This window comes from Polistes dominula, unplaced genomic scaffold (assembly GCF_049000335.1).
Source record: "Polistes dominula isolate Pdom_NZ unplaced genomic scaffold, Pdom_raw_medaka contig_79, whole genome shotgun sequence".
Lineage (NCBI taxonomy): Eukaryota > Metazoa > Arthropoda > Insecta > Hymenoptera > Vespidae > Polistes > Polistes dominula.
The window spans coordinates 4,025,279-4,046,442 of record NW_028300916.1 but is presented as its reverse complement, the minus strand read 5'-3'; the positions used below and the strand labels follow the sequence as shown (position 1 = coordinate 4,046,442).

Below are 21,164 nucleotides of genomic sequence, written 5' to 3'. Positions count from 1 at the left end.
TTCATGTATTTTTTTTTACTTTTTAAAATTATTATAGGCTCTAAATATTTGTATATAAATTTAAATATATAAAATAGTAAAATATAAATATAATATAAATATAAATACATAAAATATTAAATACAAATATAAATATAATATATATTGAAATATATAAAATATTAAAATACAAATATAAATATAATATATATTGAAATATATAAAATATTAAATACAAACATAAAAAAAATATTAAAATACAAATACAAAAAAAAGTATAATTATATAATAATATAATAAAGATAATTTAATAATATATAAAATAATAGAAATAAAAAATATTAAAATACAAATTTGACAAATCTCTCTACCCTTAACAACAACAACAACAACAACAACAAAAATATAAAGAACATCTTATTCAAGAAAAATAAAAAAAAAATGGGTGGTTCTTGTAGAATTGTCGAAACGTTACGGTAAATCGCATGTCCCGAGAAAAGATAATCCGATCGTTTTCGTGCTTTGTTCTGTGCAATGTTCGAGATAACTCGAAATCGTTGAAACGAGCAGGAGCACAGCAGGTAGAAGAACGACGGGGCCGAGGGATTTTCTCGAGCCTCGGTCGATTACTTTCGCGCCAGCAAATTATGGCCGAGATTATCGTACCGAGTTTATGGCCTGCTGATCATAGAGAGATACGCTCGTTACGAGGTGTGCAAGCGTACTTACATACATCTAATTCGCACCGTACTTGATTCCCTCTAATTTACATCGAACTATAATACCGTGTTCATTGCCAAGCATCAGATTAAATTCAACGTTCAAACGTTTCTTTATTTATCTTCTTTCAACAACAACAACAACAACAACAACAAGAAAAATCAAACTAACTAGCTAACAAATAAGGATTCATTCCATTGAAAATTGATTTTCATTTTAACGATCGATCAATCGTTAGAAATGATTGATATGATTGATTATTCGGAATGTTCAAATGAAACTGTGAGATTATATCTGAAGCGTGTAAACTCTTCGAAAAATGAAAGGTTCAACGAAGGGTAGGTGGAGTCTTCTAAGAATAGAATGTACTATAGTCAGTGTTCTGGTTATTTCACCGTCTTTCTTCTCTCTTTCGAGATTTACGAAGCTACTATTGAAACTCAAGCAAATGAAAATGTGGGTCACCGACTGCGAACATGTAAATAGAAACTACTACAGAGGGTATATAAGGGGAGGAGTCTTATTAGCGTACACCTACAAGAATGCATCTTCTCCCAAGTATCATCAGACAAGTGTACTCTCTCTCTCTATCTCTCTCTCTCCCTCTCTCTTTCTCTGGAAGAGTTGAAATAAAAGAAACAAAAGATATAGAAAAATAAAATACCAAAGGAAAAAGGTATCGAATTAAGTCTTGAGACACGTCAGAGACGGGAAGACTTAGTTAGCAACTTTACAAGTATCGCTACTTGAATTACAGACAATTCTATTGTTCGTCTTCACCGGTTGTGTCGTCGTCGGTTTTCAATGTAACAATTTTAAAGGTGCACATAGCATAAGAAAGAAGATAACACGTTGTATATACATACTTATGTATCATTATTATTATTATTATTATTATTATTATATGTATGTATGTGTATAAATACATACGAATCTTACGAAGAAATTAAATCAAAACCGGTCCTGTCGCGATCGATTCTCGATCGTCGATCCAGAATCAACAATTTGCCATCTCGACATGAGCTTTAGTATCGATTTTCTTTCGAGAATGATCAACGATAAAATTTCGCGAGTGACACGAGATATTGGACATGATTGCAAGTCTTACCTACGTTACTGTCGTCAATGATATTTACCTTTATCGTCGAAGTGTATCATGTCGCATCTGTTGTCGGTCGCAATGTCACATTTGTAAACCGCGCCACCCCTGTAGATACCCGTTTGCGATGTATCGGCCTCCGGTGCTCCTACAATAGCCCTGAAAAATAATTAAATAATTATTTCTAGTATCATTATTTCGATAAATTACTGACAACATTTTTTAATGTATTTTTTTTTCAATTTTTTAATGTGTATATATTGTATTAGATTTTAATTATGGGGGTTGTTATTAATTGGGTTTGTATTTAAAGATATTTTTTTATATTTTTATTTAGTGATTAGTATGATAAAATATGGATACGAACTGTAAGGCAACTTTGATATAATTCTGATCATCTATTTAAAATATTGACAAATTATTATTTAATATTAATATATAATAGTAATATTTTTTTAAATTATAATATATAAATTAATATATAATTATATAATATTAATATTTTAAAATTATAATATTTAAATTAATATATGTAATTATGTAATATTAATATTTTTAAATTATAATATATAAATTAATATATAATTATATAATATTAATATTATATATATTAAAATTAATATTTAATATTAATATTTTATATACATTTGTATATTTAACGTTAAGTTTAACATTATAGAAATGTACTTTACAAAATACTGATAAAAAGATTTGTTTTAAATATATATATATATATATAATTCAAATTAATATAATTCAAATATAAAAATTTAATAAGTCAACCAAATAAATAGAATTATTATTACAAAAGTATTGAATAATATATAAAAAAAAAATTCTTTTTAAAATAAAATGAAGAAATATAATTTCATAGATATATTAAATGAATAAAAAAAAAAAAAAAAAAAACAGAAAAATGAAACAAAAGAAAAATGAACGAATTAAAATAGGAAAATAAGGAATCTCGTGACACCTTCAATTATGTTAATGACGACAGCATCGGTCGTCGACACGACGTGCCAAATTGGCCATTATCTTTATTGACTGAGGGATCATCGACATGACGTTTTTCCTAATGGACACGAATCGACGTTGAAAGCGGTCGTTAGCCGACAGTATATAGGATAGAAAGGAAGTCGAGGTGTAATTTATTTCTCGCGGGTTGGTTGGCCCTTCGAAAAATTCGAACGGAGGCAAATTTGCAGCCGTTCAAAAAAAAAAAAAAGAAAAAAAAAGAACTGAGACTTTTTGTTTTCTTCCCCACACCCTTTTTTTTTTTTGATGTTAATAATACCAAGGAAGATATTAGATAAGATAATCGATCGTGTAATTATTCGATTAGGGTGTGTCAGACAAAACTATATGCAAAGATTATACAGCAATATAAATCAGCTTTATTATAATTAATATTGTTCTTAAATCGATAGGTACTATGTCATTTGAAATGATTTTTTGTTTTTGTTTCAAGAACGATGATTCAATAAGTCATTTCATGTCATGAAAATCAATGCGAACTAACTAATGCATTAACCTAGATTTATATGTTCTAATCATTCTAAACATTCCCGTTGTGCTTTTCCAAACGACCTCGAACTAATATCGTGATATTTTTATCATTGATACATGCCTACATAAATATATATATATATAAGAATAAGATATCTAAATAGGTTCATTTAACTTATAATTTATTTAATAAAATTAACACATTCATTTGTATGTAATAATAATACATACAAGTTCAAATATATATACTATAATAAAAAATAAATATATACATACTATATACTATATATTTATTACTATATTTATACATATATTTATTAATCTATATATACTCTATATTATACTATATATTTATATAATATATACTATATATATTTATTGTTTATTATAGTATATACATATTTGAACTTGTGTATATTATTATTGCATACAAATGAATGTGTTAATTTCAAGTATATATACTATAATAAAAAATAAACATGTGTGTTTTCTTATCTCTTAGAAAATATTTCTTTTATTTTTTTATTTGCATAATACATACGAAGGAAGGAAGGAACGTTAAAAATCAAAGAAAATATCCTAGACTGATCGAAAACAACCTTGGCATACTTTAACTGTATATATGTTGCAGCACACGACTAGGAGAGATGCAATGTGTGTAGGTAAAAAGAGTAGTAGTCCCCCCACACATACGTTTGTTCGTTCACTCGTTCATATTATGTACTTATGGTTGTAAAAGCGAGCGCGAAACACGTGGAAGAAGAAACGGAAAAAGAAGAAGAAGAAGAAGAAGATGATGAGAGTCGATTATGCGAGAAAGTTATGTAACCGGTAAGAACGATTCATAACTCGTTCGTTGTAATTCGTACGCATCTTTAAAATATAATCACAATGGCGTATAGTTGTTTAGAAATTGCATTGACAGATAACAATAAATTCAACATATACAACAGAAAAAATATGTATGAGGCGACGCTAATGAGCGTCTTGACGATGATGATGATGGTGGTCGTGGTGGTGGTGGTGGTGGTGGTGGTGGCACGCACGCTCGTGCCTCGTAACGACGTTTAAATTAGAATCAGCTGAATAAAGAATAGCTATACAACACGGTGGTAAAAAATAAAAAAAAAAAAAGGGGGGAAAGAAATACGAAGACAAACAAAAAATCTGATCTAATGATTTTATTTTTTGTTCATCGTGTGAAAAAAAAAATTATCAAAGGAAATGCAGGTCAATTACAAATTTTTGTTTTAATCTCTTTCTAATAAACGAAATGCAATCATTTTATTTTTTTTTTTTTTCGTAGCTGGCTTTTATTTTTTTTAATATTTTAATTTTTTGTATTGCAAATAGCATAAACTTCAGAACTACTTAATAATTGTATTTTGTATTTACCGTGTAAAAAAAAATTATCAAAGGAAATGCAGGTCAATTACAAATTTTGTTTTAATCTTTTTCTAATAAACGAAATGCAATAATTTTTTTTTTTTCCAAGTTGGCTTCTATTTTTTTGTATTTTTTTTTTTTTTTGTATTGCAGATAGCATAAAGTTTGGAATACCGGTGTAGCAAAAATTCGAGGTGATCACTGTGAGCTAATATTCAATGAACTCCACGCACGCGTCTCGTTAATAAGACGCGTGGGTCGAACCTGACGAAGGAAGGCCTTGCTTCTTGCTCTCTCTCGCCCACTTCATTTTTCTTCCCATACTTTTTTCCTTTTCTTTCTCTGTTTCTTTTTTTTCTTTTTTCTTTATTTATTTTTTTTTCTTGCATTCGTGAAGAACCACAATCATCGATATATATGACATTATACCACGAAACTAACCGGTCGTAGTCGTAGATTTCTTCTTTTATTGATTTAGACGAAAAAAAAAATAAAAAATACTTATCGAATTAAAAAGAAAAAAAAAAACATTTCGAATTAAATTTTTTTCTAAATAGAAATCGATTAAAAACTAGTTTCTCTGACTGAAAGAGAACGAAGGTAAACTCGATACATTTATAGATCTGACATTTTATTTGTAAGTATGACGTCACTTGCTGAATCACGAAACTGTTAGAAAATCGATGGAGAAACGTGTCATTCTTCTTTTTATTTTTTCTTCTTCTTCTGCACAAAATTCATAATTACCAATTGGAAAATATTATATTACAACAGATTGAGCACGAATATCATCGCCAAATAAAGTATATAACGCGTTTCTCTCGTGCTATACAACAACAACAACTAAAAGATGACGTGAATCATATATGAACGTGTTTATGTCTCTTCTTACGTTTTATCCTTGAATAGGCTAAAGAGAGTTCTATAAACGTACGTCCACCTCTCGCGACGTTATTATATTCCACTTTGGCCTTGTGGTCACCATAGTACATATAATGCAAATTTACAATCGTTTAAATATGTATATATATATACATACACCTGTATAATACGAATTTGCGATTTCTTTTTAAATTTCATTTTTATTTATTAAAATGATTACATTTTATTTCGTCAAATAAATCATTATTTTTTAAAGTGAGAAAGTAAGTACTCAACTTAGTAATTTTTTCCGATAAGTAGTGAGGTTTTTTCCGAAAAGTTGTGAGGTTTTTTCCGAAAAGTAGTGAGGTTTTTTCCGATAAGTCCGTAGGGTCTTTCCGATAAGTCCGTAGGGTCTTTCCGATAATTCCGTAGGGTCTTTCCGATAAGTCCGTAGGGTCTTTCCTATAATTCCGTAGGGTCTTGTCGAATAAGTCCGTATGTAATATGTGTGTTTACGCTTTGTAGTATGCAGTCGCACTCAAACACACACATATACAACCAGGAGCGATAACTATGAAGCACAGCATAAAGAGGAGACCGAGAATAGGAAAAACTGTATAGCTATATTCCGTCTCATTCCCTCGCAGTCTAAATCCTATGTTTGTCTCTTTTTCTCTCATTATTTAGTATGGCAACCGTTTCATAGCTCCGTTTCATAGCTCCGTTTCCTGACCGACCGCGTTTATTTACTTTTCATATCACTTCCATTCTAAAGAAGTTTTCACTTCAATAAAAAAAAAAAAAAATGGAGATAAACGCGTTCATGTATCTATTTCGTGATGATATTTTTATTTTTGCAATCAAATTCATTTGCTTTCATATTTCTCGTTTTCACGAAGGCTAAAAGATCGCGAATTAGACAGCGATTTGTCTTTGGGTGTAAATCAAACGTTATCGTGACATCGTCTATCCTATTGGTAAATAAATATCGTCGGGGTTCCTTTTATTCGCACGATGGTAGAGACCAACACAGAGAAACTGTCTGTTGTATTGACTTATATCATGGCGGGTTGGTTGCTGGACAGAAGCGCATTTGTAATCCCGTATTTGGCAAAATCGGACGGCTCCATCCCGACGTCGTACATGGATGCCATTCTTGGTGAATTGCTCAATGCTGAAGCACCGTTTTCCCTTAGAATCTCTCTAGCTTTGATCTTTCTCGAAAAAAAAAGACCAAAAAAAAAACAACAACAACAAAAAAACAAAGAAAACACAAAGAGACAACTTTCCAATCTAATTTTTTTGTTAACACAAATTATTAGAAAGGCTGATTCTATGATTTGTGTTGTACTCAATTCAACATTTAATAATAAAATAACGTTACTAAAATAACTAACTATAATGTTATATAACTATTAACAATACAATTATTGTATTAGACTTGTTACAAGTACTACCATAAATTATTAGAAAGGCTGATTCTATAATAGATTGCACTCAATTCAATATTTAACACATTCGCGACCGGCATATTTCTTCCGATTCTTATACTAAGTATCGGCAAAAATAATGAATTCACGTCAGCGGTCGCGAATGTGTAAATACCCGTTGCATGTAATTTGTTTTCTATCATTCGTACAATTTTATTGTTCTTTTGTATAAATTATTGAATCGAATACTTTCTTTGATTTATACTTTCGTCATTTGAAATATTAACTTCAATTTAATTAAATAAAGAAAGATATGATATATAATTGTTAAGTATCATGAGAACTACTACGGTATATCAAAGAAACATGCAGGTATTCTCAATCAGGGGAATGGGGGGAAAGGTAATTCGCGTTTGTGAATACTAAACGGTTTGATTTTTCGTGGTGGGTTAAACGAACGTGACAATTTCCACGCGCTTCCTACGAAACAAAAAACAAAACAACAAAAAAAAGTCTTCCCCCTTCTCCTATAAGAACGTTTAAAATATTACGTGATTTCCGTTACGTAAAGTAAAAGCTAGAATTATAATCGGTGTCACTTAATATGTGATTTTACATTTGTATAATCATTGTGACGTACAAAATTCATTCCTTATTTGTATATTTTTCTTATTCATAAAAGGTTCAACATACGAATATAGTCTTTTAATGACAATAATGATATATTGATGTATTCTTAATAGTTAGGGTCGGCATTAAAGGTAATAAATAAGAAACATTTAACTAATGGGTTTCTATGATTGTAGGGTAACTCAATATGATAAAAAAGAAATAGTAGAATATTAAAAAAAGATCAGAGTGTTTAATAACGTGGGTGATAGATTTTAATAAATCTAATACATATATTACAATATTGTAAATATATATATATATAATATATAAATAAAATATATAAAATATATATATTTAATTTTACTTAAATATAATAATTAAATATTATATATGATTATATTATTTCAATATATATATAATAATAGATATAATATTTTTAAATAATTATATATTTTTTTATATTTTATTATATTTAAATATAAATTGAAATAATTTAAACTTATATTTATATATATTTATATATAGAATATATGTAAGAATTATAGTTTTTCCAAAATTTCATTATTTTTACCAGTGCTTAGTATAAGAAACTAAAAAAAAATATACCGGCCGTGAATGTGTTAAATTGAAGATTCTAAAGGTTCGTTTAGTATAAAAAACAAAAAATCATGTAAACACGAAATAATATAATAGTACGAATAGACAAGATTTTTGGAATGAAATCTTTCGATTAAACTACAAGAGTTCAGCGAACTTACAGTGACTTTTCTTTTTTTCTGTTTTTTTTTTTTTTTATCTATCTCTTTCTCTCTCTCTCTTTACGAAGAACGCGCGTATATGGTAATGAAGCTCCCGGGTGCGTGCTAGGAAATTTAAAACCAGGTAGATACGCCTTCCGGTCCGTTGGTGTGTACTACTCTTACTCCATACGAGAAGTAAAACTTTATTGTTAGCTACTCTCCTCTAAGGAGTACACACGAAGGAGTTCTAATGCGGATACGCTTAGCCTAATGCAATAACGTATTCACCTTATCTCTGAGAAAATTTTGTCGGGTCTCCTCGAACGTCGAGAAGAGCATTTTGCATATCCCATGCGGTATCTAAGAGTTCGCCTAACTTATCGCGATATACTGTTACACGAGATAACATTTTCCGAAGACTCGCGGACGATTCCTTTGAAAATTAGTAATGCATATATATATATATAGAAATACACGAAGTAGAAACGATTGAAATGGAAATAAAAATTAAACATTTTTTTTTTCTTCATTATAAAACAAATCGAATAAATTATTAATTCTATAAATATAGATTTATATCTATAATAAATAATATAATAATATAAATGTAATATATTAGTAATATAATATTATAAAATAATATAAATATAATATATTAATAATATATTAATAATATAATATATTATAAAATAATAATATTTTGTAATAAATAATATTACAAAATAATTATAAAATAATATAAATATAATATATAATAAATAATATAATAATATAATAATATAAAATAATATAAAAATCTATAAATATTATCATATATGTATCCAATAAAAAAAAAAAATATTATACAAAAATCGGTAAGATCGAGAAACTAACAAAACTAATCGATACCAAGTAACATTCTTATCGATATCAGCTTTGCAATAGTTGCAACTGTTCTTTATCCTGTATACAAGTATGCACTTAAGTATTTACGTACTCAAACCAATATACAAACAATCATCAAACACATACACACGATACAACAAACATATACGGGGAAGAATAGTCATGTGAGAAAGAATTTAGGTCGACGTTAAATAAGATTCTGTTTAACGTATAAGTTTAATGATAATATGTTTGTTGGTAAGGTTGGTATGTACCTTCCTTATCGGTGTATTAGAAAATGATTTGGTGAGTAAAGCGGTCAACTAGAAAAGACGAGGAGAGAAGGTGGAGATGCAGACTCGTGTGTGGTGTGTAACTCGCAATCGGTCGATGACGTAACACGTGAACGGAGGCGTATATCGGCGTCTCAAGTCTCTGCTACTTTAAAAGGAGTACCTTCTCACATGGACACGAGGGACACACGGTAAAATCGGCTTTCACTGTAAAGAAAATCTAGTACGTAAATATACATACAGACATACATACATACATACGTACATACATACATACATACATATGAAGAGAGGAATCTCTGAGAAATCGTACGTATGTTTTAAAAGCATGACAGTACGAGTTCGCGCTCGCGAGTAACACGATCACCGCGTGCTACTCCTTGACAATTTCACTATCGATGTCTCCAATCTGTCGTACCGCAAAATAGGTAAGACAGGTATCCTGTTAATGTATTGCATCCATAAAATACAATGTTTATGTCTATCGTAAGAATAATCGACGTACCACGAATAACTATACAATTTTTTTCCTTTTTATCCTCGATAATTTCATTTCTATTTTATCATAGGAAAAAAGAACAACACAACAAATTCAAACACAAAACAAAATGTTATTTATATAGATATATTATTTATAATATGTCAATGTTTCTATCGATTTTTATTATTTTCATTTTTATTTCTTATTTTTTATTTTTATTATATTTTTATTATTTTCATTTTTATTTTTTATTTTTTAGTTTTATTATATTTTTATTATTTTTATTTTTATTATTTTTATTTTTATTATTCTATTTTATTTTTATTTTTATTATATTTTTATTATTTTTATTTTTATTATTCTATTTTATTTGTATTTTTATTATATTTTTATTATTTTTATTTTTATTATTCTATTTTATTTTTATTTTTATTATTTTTTTATTATTTTTATTTTTATTATTTTTATTTTTATTATTCTATTTTATTTGTATTACCGATTAACCGCTTAAGTTACACGCTCGAGTTAACTCGGGCAGCGTTGTATTACGTTGAGCCAAAATTGTTCCTTAAGGGGTTCAAATGGAAATATTATTATTATTATTATTATTATTATTATTATTATTATTATTATTATTATTATTATTATTTTTTTAATATTAACACTATGACGTCCGGTGGTTCCACGTTGATGCCATGCGAAAACTATCGCATAAGTGTCGGTAACTTTAAGTTGGTGCCATTCGGAAATTATCGCGCAAGCGTCAATAACTGTATTGTGATATTCAAAACTGTAGAACAAAAGTTAACACTTTAATAACCACACCCGTCGCCAGTTATTAATTAAATAATAATTAATTAATTATAATTAAATTTAAACCGCCTGCGATAAGCGAAATTATATATAATGGCATAGTGTTAATTGGCATTAGGAACTCGATAGTTCATTGCTGCAAATATCAAATCTCGTAAGTGTTCTCATCCCTGAACGTGACCATGGAAATATTATAATTTTGTTTTTTTATTTACCATGCAAGTATGTATGTAAGTATGTATGAAATGTCTGATTATTTCGAATACTTTCATTTCAAAATCAGACATTTTATATTTAACAATCTAATAATATTCTTTAAAGAAACATGTTTAAAATCTTTTTCTTAGGTACAAGTTTTATTTGTCAAATGACATCGATCTTATTCTTGCTATATGATCCAAGATGACCACCAGATGACTTTCTTACGGATCCATGAATTTGACTTTTTTGAATATATTTGAGAAGGTAACTGTAAAATGATCATTGATCGTGTTACAACTGACGTTGTCGTTCATGTGAGAATAAAAACGTCAATAATATTCGTAGAAATTTCATCATCAATTGAAAAAAAGAAAAATCAAACACGTTTCATTTTGCAAAGATTTTTGTCGATAGAAAATACGAGATCGATAATATTAACTGAAATTTTGAATTTTTTGTTTTTTTTTGTTTTAATAATTGTACCTCAATTAAAATAAAGAAATTTTGTAATAAGATCAATTTAATTGAATTATTAGACAAACCATTTTTCTGTACTTCTACGTCCATCGATAAAAACAATTTCACGTTGATGCACTATTCTATTCTTGTTTATTTTCAAATAATTGAATATAATTTTCTTTTTAAAGTGTATTTCTATTTGCAAGAGTGCATTCAGTGAAAGACCAAAAATAAGAAAAAAATAAAGAAGAAGAAAAAAAGTATAGAACACTCCTCGCCCATTTCTCTACGCCACTATCCCTTTCTTCCTAAGAGGAACTATAAATCTTCGGTAGGATGCTCGTAAAACGCTTTTCCGTACGTAGGTCGTCCGGTGCACGATTCGACCCTTCGTTCTTCTCCACGGAAGTAGAAACATGTGTCAGGGCAAGGTTCCCGTAGTAACAATGTCATTTCGATGGTGTGACGTGAAATGAACGAAACTATCCATATGGGGAAACACGAAAAACAAAAAGAATAAAACGAAAGAAAATTCAAAAAAAAAAAAAATATATTTTAATAATAACAAAAATTCTCATCTTGTTCTATAATAAGGAATAAATAAAATGAAACAATAAGAACTCTATTTGATTCGTTTGAAAATGAAATACAAATAATAGTTGCAAGTGAAGTTGAAGTTTAAAGTTTGAAGTTTGATATATGAAAAAAGTAATGTTTTTATAACATAAAAAATTAATTTCAATCAATAATAATATTTTAATAGCAACAAAAATTCTTATCCTGTTCTATAATAAGGAATTAATCAAATAAAACAATAAGAACTCTATTTGATTCGTTTTAAAATGAAATACAAATAATAGTTGCAAGTGAAGTTTAAAGTTTGAAGTTTGATATATGAAAAAATTAATGTTTTTATAACATAAAAAATTAATTTCTATCAATAATAATATTTTAATAGCAACAAAAATTCTTATCCTGTTCTATAATAAGGAATTAATCAAATAAAACAATAAGAACTCTATTTGATTCGTTTTAAAATGAAATACAAATAATAGTTGCAAGTGAAGTTGAAGTTTAAAGTTTGATATATGAAAAAATTAATGTTTTTATAACATACAAAATTAATTTCAATCAATAATTATATTTTAATAGCAACAAAAATTCTTATCCTGTTCTATAATAAGGAATTAATCAAATGAAACAATAAGAACTCTATTTGATTCGTTTGAAAATGAAATACAAATAATAGTTGCAAGTGAAGTTTAAAGTTTGAAGTTTGATATATGAAAAAATTAATGTTTTTATAACATAAAAAATTAATGTCTATCAATAATAATAGATATGAATATAAAAATAACAAAAGATCTATTATTATCGTAAATTCTATTGAATATATCAAAAACTTCGTAAGGTAGGAAGAAAGGAAGGAAGGAAGGAAGGTTGGGCGGATTCGAGTTGTTTTCGCATCGCGTGATCACTCACGTTAATGCGTTCTAAAGGTAAGAAGCCCGATGCTTGCTGACTCTCTCATTCGTTGGGATAATGACATAAGCAAAGTTTCAGGCACGTGCCTCACGCGATCCTCATTTATTTTACTTTTGCATCAACTCTACCACCACAACCACCACCCTTTCTTCTTCTTCTTATACCGTCTGTTATTCCCTGTTATTTTAGATTAATGCATTTTATATCTTTTTAAAGCGATCATAAATGAAACCAAAAAAAAAATAAAAAGAACTCTCAAGTTTGCAATTGGTCAATGTTCCTCCCTTGACATATTCCTTTCTCATTCTTTTGACCGGAAACATCGAGGAAATTGAATCCTCGTTTCCTGGAGTTACGCTTCGTTTACTATATGGAAAGTGTGCGGCAAACGTTAAAGGCTACATTTCTCTTTTATTATTATTATTTTTTTTTTGTTTTGACGAATAAAAAATACCGATCGTTGTGAATAATTCTATTGGATTGTTCGAAAAGTAATTTCATTTTGTCCTAACACAATATTGACATTAATTGATGCAAACCGGCAAATAACAACACGTGAGATCAATGAGAGATTAAATTTATCAAATTCAACTGTTTCAAATTCAACCCACTTGAAAGGCCTAGGTTTAAGACTCTTCCAAGCAAAAATTAACTTAATTTTTACAAAATAAAAACGATATTACTTTTCGAACACAATCCAATTATAAATGATTATTGAAAATCATCTAAAAAAAAAGAAAATATATAATACAAATACTTATGTATAATGGTATACGTCGTAAATGGGATACTTATACTGTCCGATATGTTTACAGGATAAGATTATTTAGTAATCAAGAAAGAAAGATACCAAAAAAAAAAAAAAAAGAAAAAAACAGAGAGAGACAGAGAAAGAGACAGAGAAAGAGAAAGAGAGAAAGAAATAATTGCTTCTAGAGATAGACGAAAGCATCGAGAAAGAGAATTCAAAGTGGAATCTCCATTTTAACTGTAAAGCATCCTTATCTTCATGGAAGCGAGCGGCGATAACGTAGGCATGCTTCCTAGAATATCAGTAAAAAAAAAAAAAAATATTAAAAAAAAAGTGTTAACAACAGTCAACTCTCTCACAAAGGAGAATCACTTTTCGCTCATTAGCAGAACGCATTATTAATACGAATATTCTCTTCTTCTCTTTTTCATGTGTGCATTCCCATCATTGTCTCTAATATCATCTCATTGACGTAAACAATAAAAGGAACCAAAAAGAAGAAGAAGAAGATGAAGAAGAACAAGACAGACGGATTATATTTCGAAACAATTTAATAATTCGAACAAATGATCATTGTGTTTTCTCAACTGATTAAATAAATCTTCCAGCCCCTCCTCTCCCCCCACCTCCTCCTCCTCTCTGTCATACTTTCTTTTTAATTAACACGTTAACGCTGGCGCGTACCACCGGTGGCCCACACTAGACTGTCTCATTGGGCGGCTTGTACCACCGGTGGCCCACACTAGACTGTCTCATTGGGCGGCTTGTACCACCGGTGGCCCGCGTTTGACTGTCCCATCGGGCGGCGCGTACCACCGGTGGTCCACCTTGGTGCAGGTTTTTCCACAAGCAAAAATCACGCGCCGCCAGATGAAGCAGATCTTAGATTCGAGTGCCGCCCCACAGTGCAGACACTGAAAATCGGCACAGGCGTCAACGTGTTAAACGATATATAGTAAAAGAGTTTGTTCAGCAAATCTAAGAAAAAACCGACGCATCATCACCGGACAACAAAATACACGTCACCACCACCACCACCTTCCGATTGATATCTCACACGTTAATTCCATTTTTAGAGTAACGTCGCGCGTCACCTCGGGTTTCCTTTTGAAGAATAAAATCTAAGTAATTGCGGCTTGGTGAGTCATATGATTCTGTGGAATCATCTAAATCATTAATTTGTCGCTTATCTCATCCTATTTCGATAGGATTTATTCAAAAAGGAAACCACCTTTTCCTCCGGTTGTACAATAATTTCATAGAAATAAATTTCTTATTTTGAGATAATTATCATATCACACACATACATACACATATACATACACAGGGGGTATTAAGGAGACGTTTGAAAATTCGTAGATATTCGAATAATCTCAAATGTTTCATTTCTATTCGATAATACTTGACAAGTCAAACGTTTTCAAAGTGAGACATACATATATGTACATCAATATGTATAAATATATAAATTTATAAATACATGATTATAATATCTTTAGAAAAAGATCGGAGGTTAGAAGCTTGAGTAGTAGTATAAGACTTAGCTAGTACCCCAAAGATTAGATCGTATCCGCAAACATATGCATGTGAAAGACCAGCTACAGGAGGTGGTCGTATCATTCAATTCCACTGAAACTTCTTCGAAATTTAGAATAGAAGTATGTCACTAAGAAAAATAAGAAGGGTAGGGTCAGATTATTGAAAGAAGAATAGTAGCACACGTGTATCTTCTTTTCACTTGCTTGCTTTCTTTCTTTCTTTCTTCGTTTGAAGTATCCTACACATTCGAAATGGAAAGGTAAGAATAACAGATCGAACAGGAAAGATTACACGAAGGTATTAAGAATTGAACGACACATGCGAGAACGATGAACCACCCACGTGATCATCGTACCAGCGATGATGACCTAACATCCTGTATCAGAGTGGCCCTCTCTCTTTCTCTCTCTCTCTCTCTCTCTCTCTCTCTCTCTCATCGTTGAACGTTATTCTTGCGACCGGTCAGTGATGATCTCGTTAAAAGAAAATCGCGGATACGATTACACGATTCAGCCACATAGGTAAGCACTTACTTAGGTAGATACACACGTATCCTACTATGTGTATTTGTGTTTAAGCATGCATATAAGTTATGAAAAAAAAAAAAAAAATGTGAAAAAAAGAAAAAGCGTGTTTCGAGGAGGATTGAATTTCGTATTTCCGTTACCATAAAGCGTTACGACGATATAACTCGACGGGATCTCGTGAGGAAGGGGCTTTTCGATTATAAATATCATGCAATTAAATTCTATTTCAGGGGGGTAGGTAGGTCATATACAGAGTATCTCATTCTAACTGCAGATTAACGAAGATAAAACGTTGCTAAAGCTTTTACGAGAAATTGGCCTAAATACAAGTGTGTGGCCACGAGAGTTATATATATATATGTTACATATATCGTTTGAACTCGTATATCACGTAATCCGAATTTCCTGTCTATACGAGACAACGATTATTCTCTCTCTCTCTCTCTCTCTTTCTTGTGTGATTTAACATCATTCACGATTCATCGTCTATTTCTTTTGATATATGTGTAAGTAATTAAAGATAATTGTATATCACCGAAATATTCAAAAGCTTATATGTACGAAGAAAGATATTAAAGTTCTTGAAATAAAATATGTATCGAGAGTCTCTTCAAAATTTCTTACACAATTTCTAAATAAATGTTCAATTTATATTATAAATATATATATATTTTAAATATAATTTTTAAAAATATATAATAATATTGTATACAATATATTTATTAAAAATATATAAATATATATATTATATATTATATAACATATAATAATTTATAAAAACTTTTCATGGGGTAACCCAATAAGTGGGTTGAAATCCTAAAACCTAACATAGAAACAATTGACGTTTAAGTCAAACTAACTTTGTTTGTTAGTTCAAAGTTTTAGAAAAGTATAAGCTCACAACTTTTCAAGCCTACGTAGTATATACATAAATCGAAAGATGAAAGAAGATATTGGCAGAGAATAGATAAGTTTTACTAGGCGCCATATCGATGTAATCGTTCAGTGTTATAGTTCGCGTTTCAACGATCCGCCAGTATTATTTATATTCATCGTCTCCGCGGGAGCAGAACGACGAGAATTATAGAACCGGAGTAGAAACGTTTATTCGTGGCTCGTCGCAAACGTGAGTCACGCGAGATTCGAGTCTTACTTGTTGGACCCGACATTTTCAAAATGAAAAATCAAAGTAATAGAAATGAAAACAGAAAGAGAGAGAGAGAGAGAGAGAGAGAGAGGGGGGTGGTTGTTTGAAACGAGTGAAAAAAAATCAAAACTGGGAACCATTTGCGTTACCAATCAAAAATCAAATCACAGTATTCGGTGGTACCCCGACCATGATTGTGACGAAAAATTACGCGAAAATATTTAAAAAAAACACACACACATGACAAAATTGTTAATTCAAACAAAACAATATATTTTTTTGTTCTTTTGATCATAAATTAAATGTGCTACAATTGTATACAATATTATCGTGTTTTCTTTTGTACAAACGTTTCCAAGGTTTGAGAATGTTTAAATACCAATGATTCAATCATGCTGACGCCACTCGAGTGACGATGAATCAAACTTATTTTTCAGAATCTCGACGTTGATTCAACTTAATATATAGACCAGAGAGAGAAAAGTTTTAAATGCATATGCGTTTGTTTTGCAACACACATCGTGCACATATTTGTATTAAAACTATTACATGTTTCACGAATAATTCCTTAATAAATTCAATCTGTCGTTATTTAAACTGATTTATATGATAGATCTTTGCCGGTTACAATCCTCAATTACAATAAATCATCGAGCAATCGTTTAAACGTTTCTATTGATATGATTAGAAGGAAAGGGATGAAGATATGATGAAGATGAAGAAGAAGAAGAAGAAGAAGAAGAAGAAGTGTAGGATGAGGAAAAATGCGCGCGGCGGCAAATATGAAAAATTTCGCGGCAAATTTGAAAAAAAAAGAGAGAACAAAAGTAAAGAAAAAGAAAAATATGCAATTTAAACTCACCATCCTCGTCCGGATTTGTCGCGATAAGATGTAACAGCAAAGCCAAACATAGAATTGGACTCTTTGCGATAAATTGCATAATGTTTAGTCTCGACGTTGAAAGCATCGATGATGTTAGGTGGTGAACCAATGGTAACAAAGAGAACGACGAGTAAACCGATAATAAATATTTTCGAATACATATTTCAAATTTGTTTGTTTTCCCTTCAATTATTTATCTCGATGATAACAATGAAAGAACAACAACAATAACAACAACAAAAATTCTTCAGTATCTTATTTCCATTCACTTTCGATGATCACTTTTCGTTTTGTTTCCTTTCTTACAATTTCTAATCACTCTCATACATTTATTACACGTATCCCAAATACAAAAGAGATTCTAATGGTTAATTAGAAAAACAAAATAAGTAAAATAATTAATAATAATAATAATAAAGAAATGTTAATCGGACACGATCGCGATCTGATACCAATGAACTCTAATACCAATGGTAAATTGATTGATTGTCAGGGTGCCGGTAGCAGCTGCACCACCGACGACATGTGGCTTCCACCACGAGCCACTCGACGATGGTTTTGCTCTAACTATAAAGAGGTGGACTAAAGAGTGAAAGAAGTCTGCTCGACGGACGGACTTGCACGGACAGACTGACTGGAACTCCCTCCTTCTTTCGGTTCCTCTTTACTCCTTCTCTTCTTCTCTATATCTTCTATCTCTCTCTTTCCTTGTTTCAACGAATGAACGAATGAACGAACCAACTAAACTCCCACCCATCAACGAAAAACTTTTAAAGAAAACGCTTTCGTCATTCAAAACATAATGACGTATATCGTGATTACACTCATCGATATAGACCCACCTCACCTATCTTGTATATTTACTTATAATACATTCATTTAAATACAATTAGTATTTCGAATATTTAACATTACTCACAATTTTCTGTTATCTCTACCATTAGCTTTCAACATCTTCATGATGAAAATCATCATTCTATTCAAGCATTCTAATTGATTTTTAAATCTTACAATTATCACAAATGGCAAATACATTACATTAGGAAACTCTATTATTGTACAAAATCTTTTACAAAGTTTTATTATTGTTCATCGACTACTGATAAGAACAATTTATATATTTGTATAAATTAGTATCTTCTTTGTAGGGATTCCATGTGACTCATTATGCGAATGAATGCAGCTGCAGTGATAAAAAATAATAATCTAAAAAATAATATGTATAAAAATAAAAATAATAATTTTGTTTGAGAAAAAAGCAAATATTATAATACTTTTAAGATACATTTATTTTAATCATATAAAAAATAATTGATGTTACATTAATTTTTTTAATCATTCAAAAAATATATTTTGGGAAATCTGTAATTTATTACCGACTGTAAAATGTGTCGCTATCTAGCGGTACTAGCTATTACTTTATCTTACCGACTGGTAAAACATTTATTGCCATTTAGTGGTACTAGCTATTACTTTATCTTACCGGCTGGTAAAACATTTATTGCCATCTAGCGGTAATAATTATTACTTTGTTTTAACGATCGGTATTATTCAACACCAATCTATTGATGTTAAAAAGTATTTCATGCGTTAATCAACCATTTACATTTTAGTTAGAGACATTTTCTGTTTAATATTTGATTACAGACGTGTGATCGAATGTTTACTTTATACTATCCGAAAAATTGATATTAATTTTAAATTGAAATATTAATAATCTTATAAAATTTATAAAAGATTTACAAAACTCTATAATGTTTAATTGTAATACTTGCACTCTGTCATCTTCGTATTAATTTATTATTTTACAGATGTTACTTTGAAACTACGATTAATTAATTGATAAAAATTACAAACAATTTTATAATAATTTATTTATTTAACAACTACAACATACCTTTTCTGTTAATACATCAAAGGAATATAATTTAAACATATAATTATGTCATTGAAATGCCACATTACAAAAAGATGTTATTAATCAGGAAGATCATTATGGCAATATTATAATAATTAGCATTTGTAATCAATTTTTATAATGAGTTATTTACTGTAATACATAATTAATGTATGAAATTGTATATATATATATATATATGTATATATATTTGACTGATTGTTGTTCTTCTTTCAAAGAGATTAGATTATATATTAAGTGAATTTAGCTATAAACTATTTAAAAACCTAATAATAGGTAAGCTTGATACATATATTCTACTATACGACATTCTTTAATAATTCATAATTGGAAGGTTATGAAAGATATAAGAATTTACAATACATTAGTAATAAAGCCTTAAAAGCTGATAACATATATTTGTTGTCATCATCATATTCTATATAAATACTTATTGATTTTTTGTTTTGTTATATCACTCAAAAATGGATTATTCAAGAATATTTCTTCTTAAACTCATTTTTGAAGAAGACAGATGCAAAAATAAGTAGAATTGAAATATCTAGGAAGAGCAATGAAATCATTTTTAACCATTAATACATCTTACAGTGTCACAATTTTTGCTCCATAGGAAGCAGTTACCGATACCGCTGTAACATATCAGAAATATTGCAACTAAGAAGACCAAACCGCATGTGTTACAAGGTTTACGCTCCAAGAAGAATCCAATTAGATAAAGTGCCATAAACATAACGTGCGTTTGTAGCAATGCAGGATTTACGGGTTTGGGTATTAATAACACTGGAAGCAACCACTGTAGGCAATACATTCTTCCTGTTGTATATCTTAGCGTTGTACACAGGATGTATCAGTCAAGAGAAATCTCATCTACGCGATAACCTTTCAAAAAGACAACGTAGAAAAATACATTAGTTGAATCATTATAGAAAAGAAAAAAGAAATAGATATCTGTTATAATTAGCTTAATTATTTAATGAACCTCATTCGGAAGCATCATTTGTACGTTGCGAAGAATATTTCTTCTCTCTTGTCTTTATCAATAGTAATCTGGACTTAGGAACGCATTTATGACACTAATAATATTTGTACAAACAATTTTTTACCATTCAAGGTCACGAGTATAATAGCAGTCACCAATTTCGAGACGACCCACGTCAAATCCGATCAATCGTAGAATGACAACCGATTAAATGTACTCTTCTCTTCTACGGTTAACCAATCAGATTTTATATGCGTATGAAGTTAATAGATAACAGCAAATAGTATTATCTTGTTTATTTGTTCAATAATATTAATATTCGTGTAAAATGAAATAATTGGAATGACAATCAATCTAACCTTTAAGATGCGTTATTAAATGTCTGGGATATTGTACACAATAATAGATTATTCGTTACCTCATAAAGACTATATTTGAAAAGAATTGAAATCGCGAAGTTTCTATAGAATAGGGAACAAAATCATCCA

The 21,164-nt window shown here is 29.6% G+C and overlaps 2 protein-coding genes and 1 long non-coding RNA gene across 5 annotated transcripts in view; 1 reads left to right on the top strand and 2 right to left on the bottom strand.

Annotated features, from left to right (window-relative positions):
- Nucleotides 1–18,735, bottom strand: part of if (integrin subunit alpha inflated) — a 65,683-nt gene extending 46,948 nt beyond the window's left edge. Inside the window, exons 1-2 of one of the 2 annotated variants that reach the window (XM_089170812.1) lie at nucleotides 17,759–18,735; nucleotides 1,836–1,957 (exon numbers count right to left, since the gene is read on the bottom strand). In XM_089170812.1, coding sequence (XP_089026938.1) covers nucleotides 1,836–1,957; nucleotides 17,759–17,940 — 304 coding nt within the window. In that variant the 5' untranslated portion in view covers nucleotides 17,941–18,735. The remainder of the gene's footprint in view (nucleotides 1–1,835; nucleotides 1,958–17,758) is intronic. The other variant, XM_089170813.1, reaches the window with a different exon arrangement.
- LOC149033097 (uncharacterized) lies at nucleotides 16,565–17,651 on the top strand. Its single transcript, XR_016176068.1, has 2 exons — nucleotides 16,565–17,255; nucleotides 17,334–17,651. It is a non-coding gene; the product is annotated as an uncharacterized LOC149033097 (long non-coding RNA).
- A 903-nt stretch (nucleotides 18,736–19,638) lies between the features above and the next one.
- bc10 (BLCAP apoptosis inducing factor bc10) lies at nucleotides 19,639–21,086 on the bottom strand. Of its 2 annotated transcripts, none has more exons than XM_089170821.1 (3): nucleotides 21,036–21,086; nucleotides 20,801–20,902; nucleotides 19,639–20,576 (listed from the first exon to the last, which is right to left on the bottom strand). In XM_089170821.1, the coding sequence occupies exon 3, from the start codon at nucleotides 20,503–20,505 to the stop codon at nucleotides 20,263–20,265; it is 243 nt and encodes an 80-aa protein (XP_089026947.1). In that variant the 5' UTR covers nucleotides 20,506–20,576; nucleotides 20,801–20,902; nucleotides 21,036–21,086; the 3' UTR covers nucleotides 19,639–20,262. The 2 variants fall into 2 exon arrangements, with proteins under 2 accessions (XP_089026947.1, XP_015188821.1); XM_015333335.2 differs by having other exon boundaries at nucleotides 20,677–20,902; nucleotides 21,036–21,084.
- Nucleotides 21,087–21,164: the final 78 nt, after the last annotated feature.

Coding starts and splice junctions, on each gene's coding strand:
- bc10 (XM_089170821.1), bottom strand. CDS start 20,505: ATGTATTGCCTACAGTGGTTGCTTCCAGTGTTATTAATACCCAAACCC.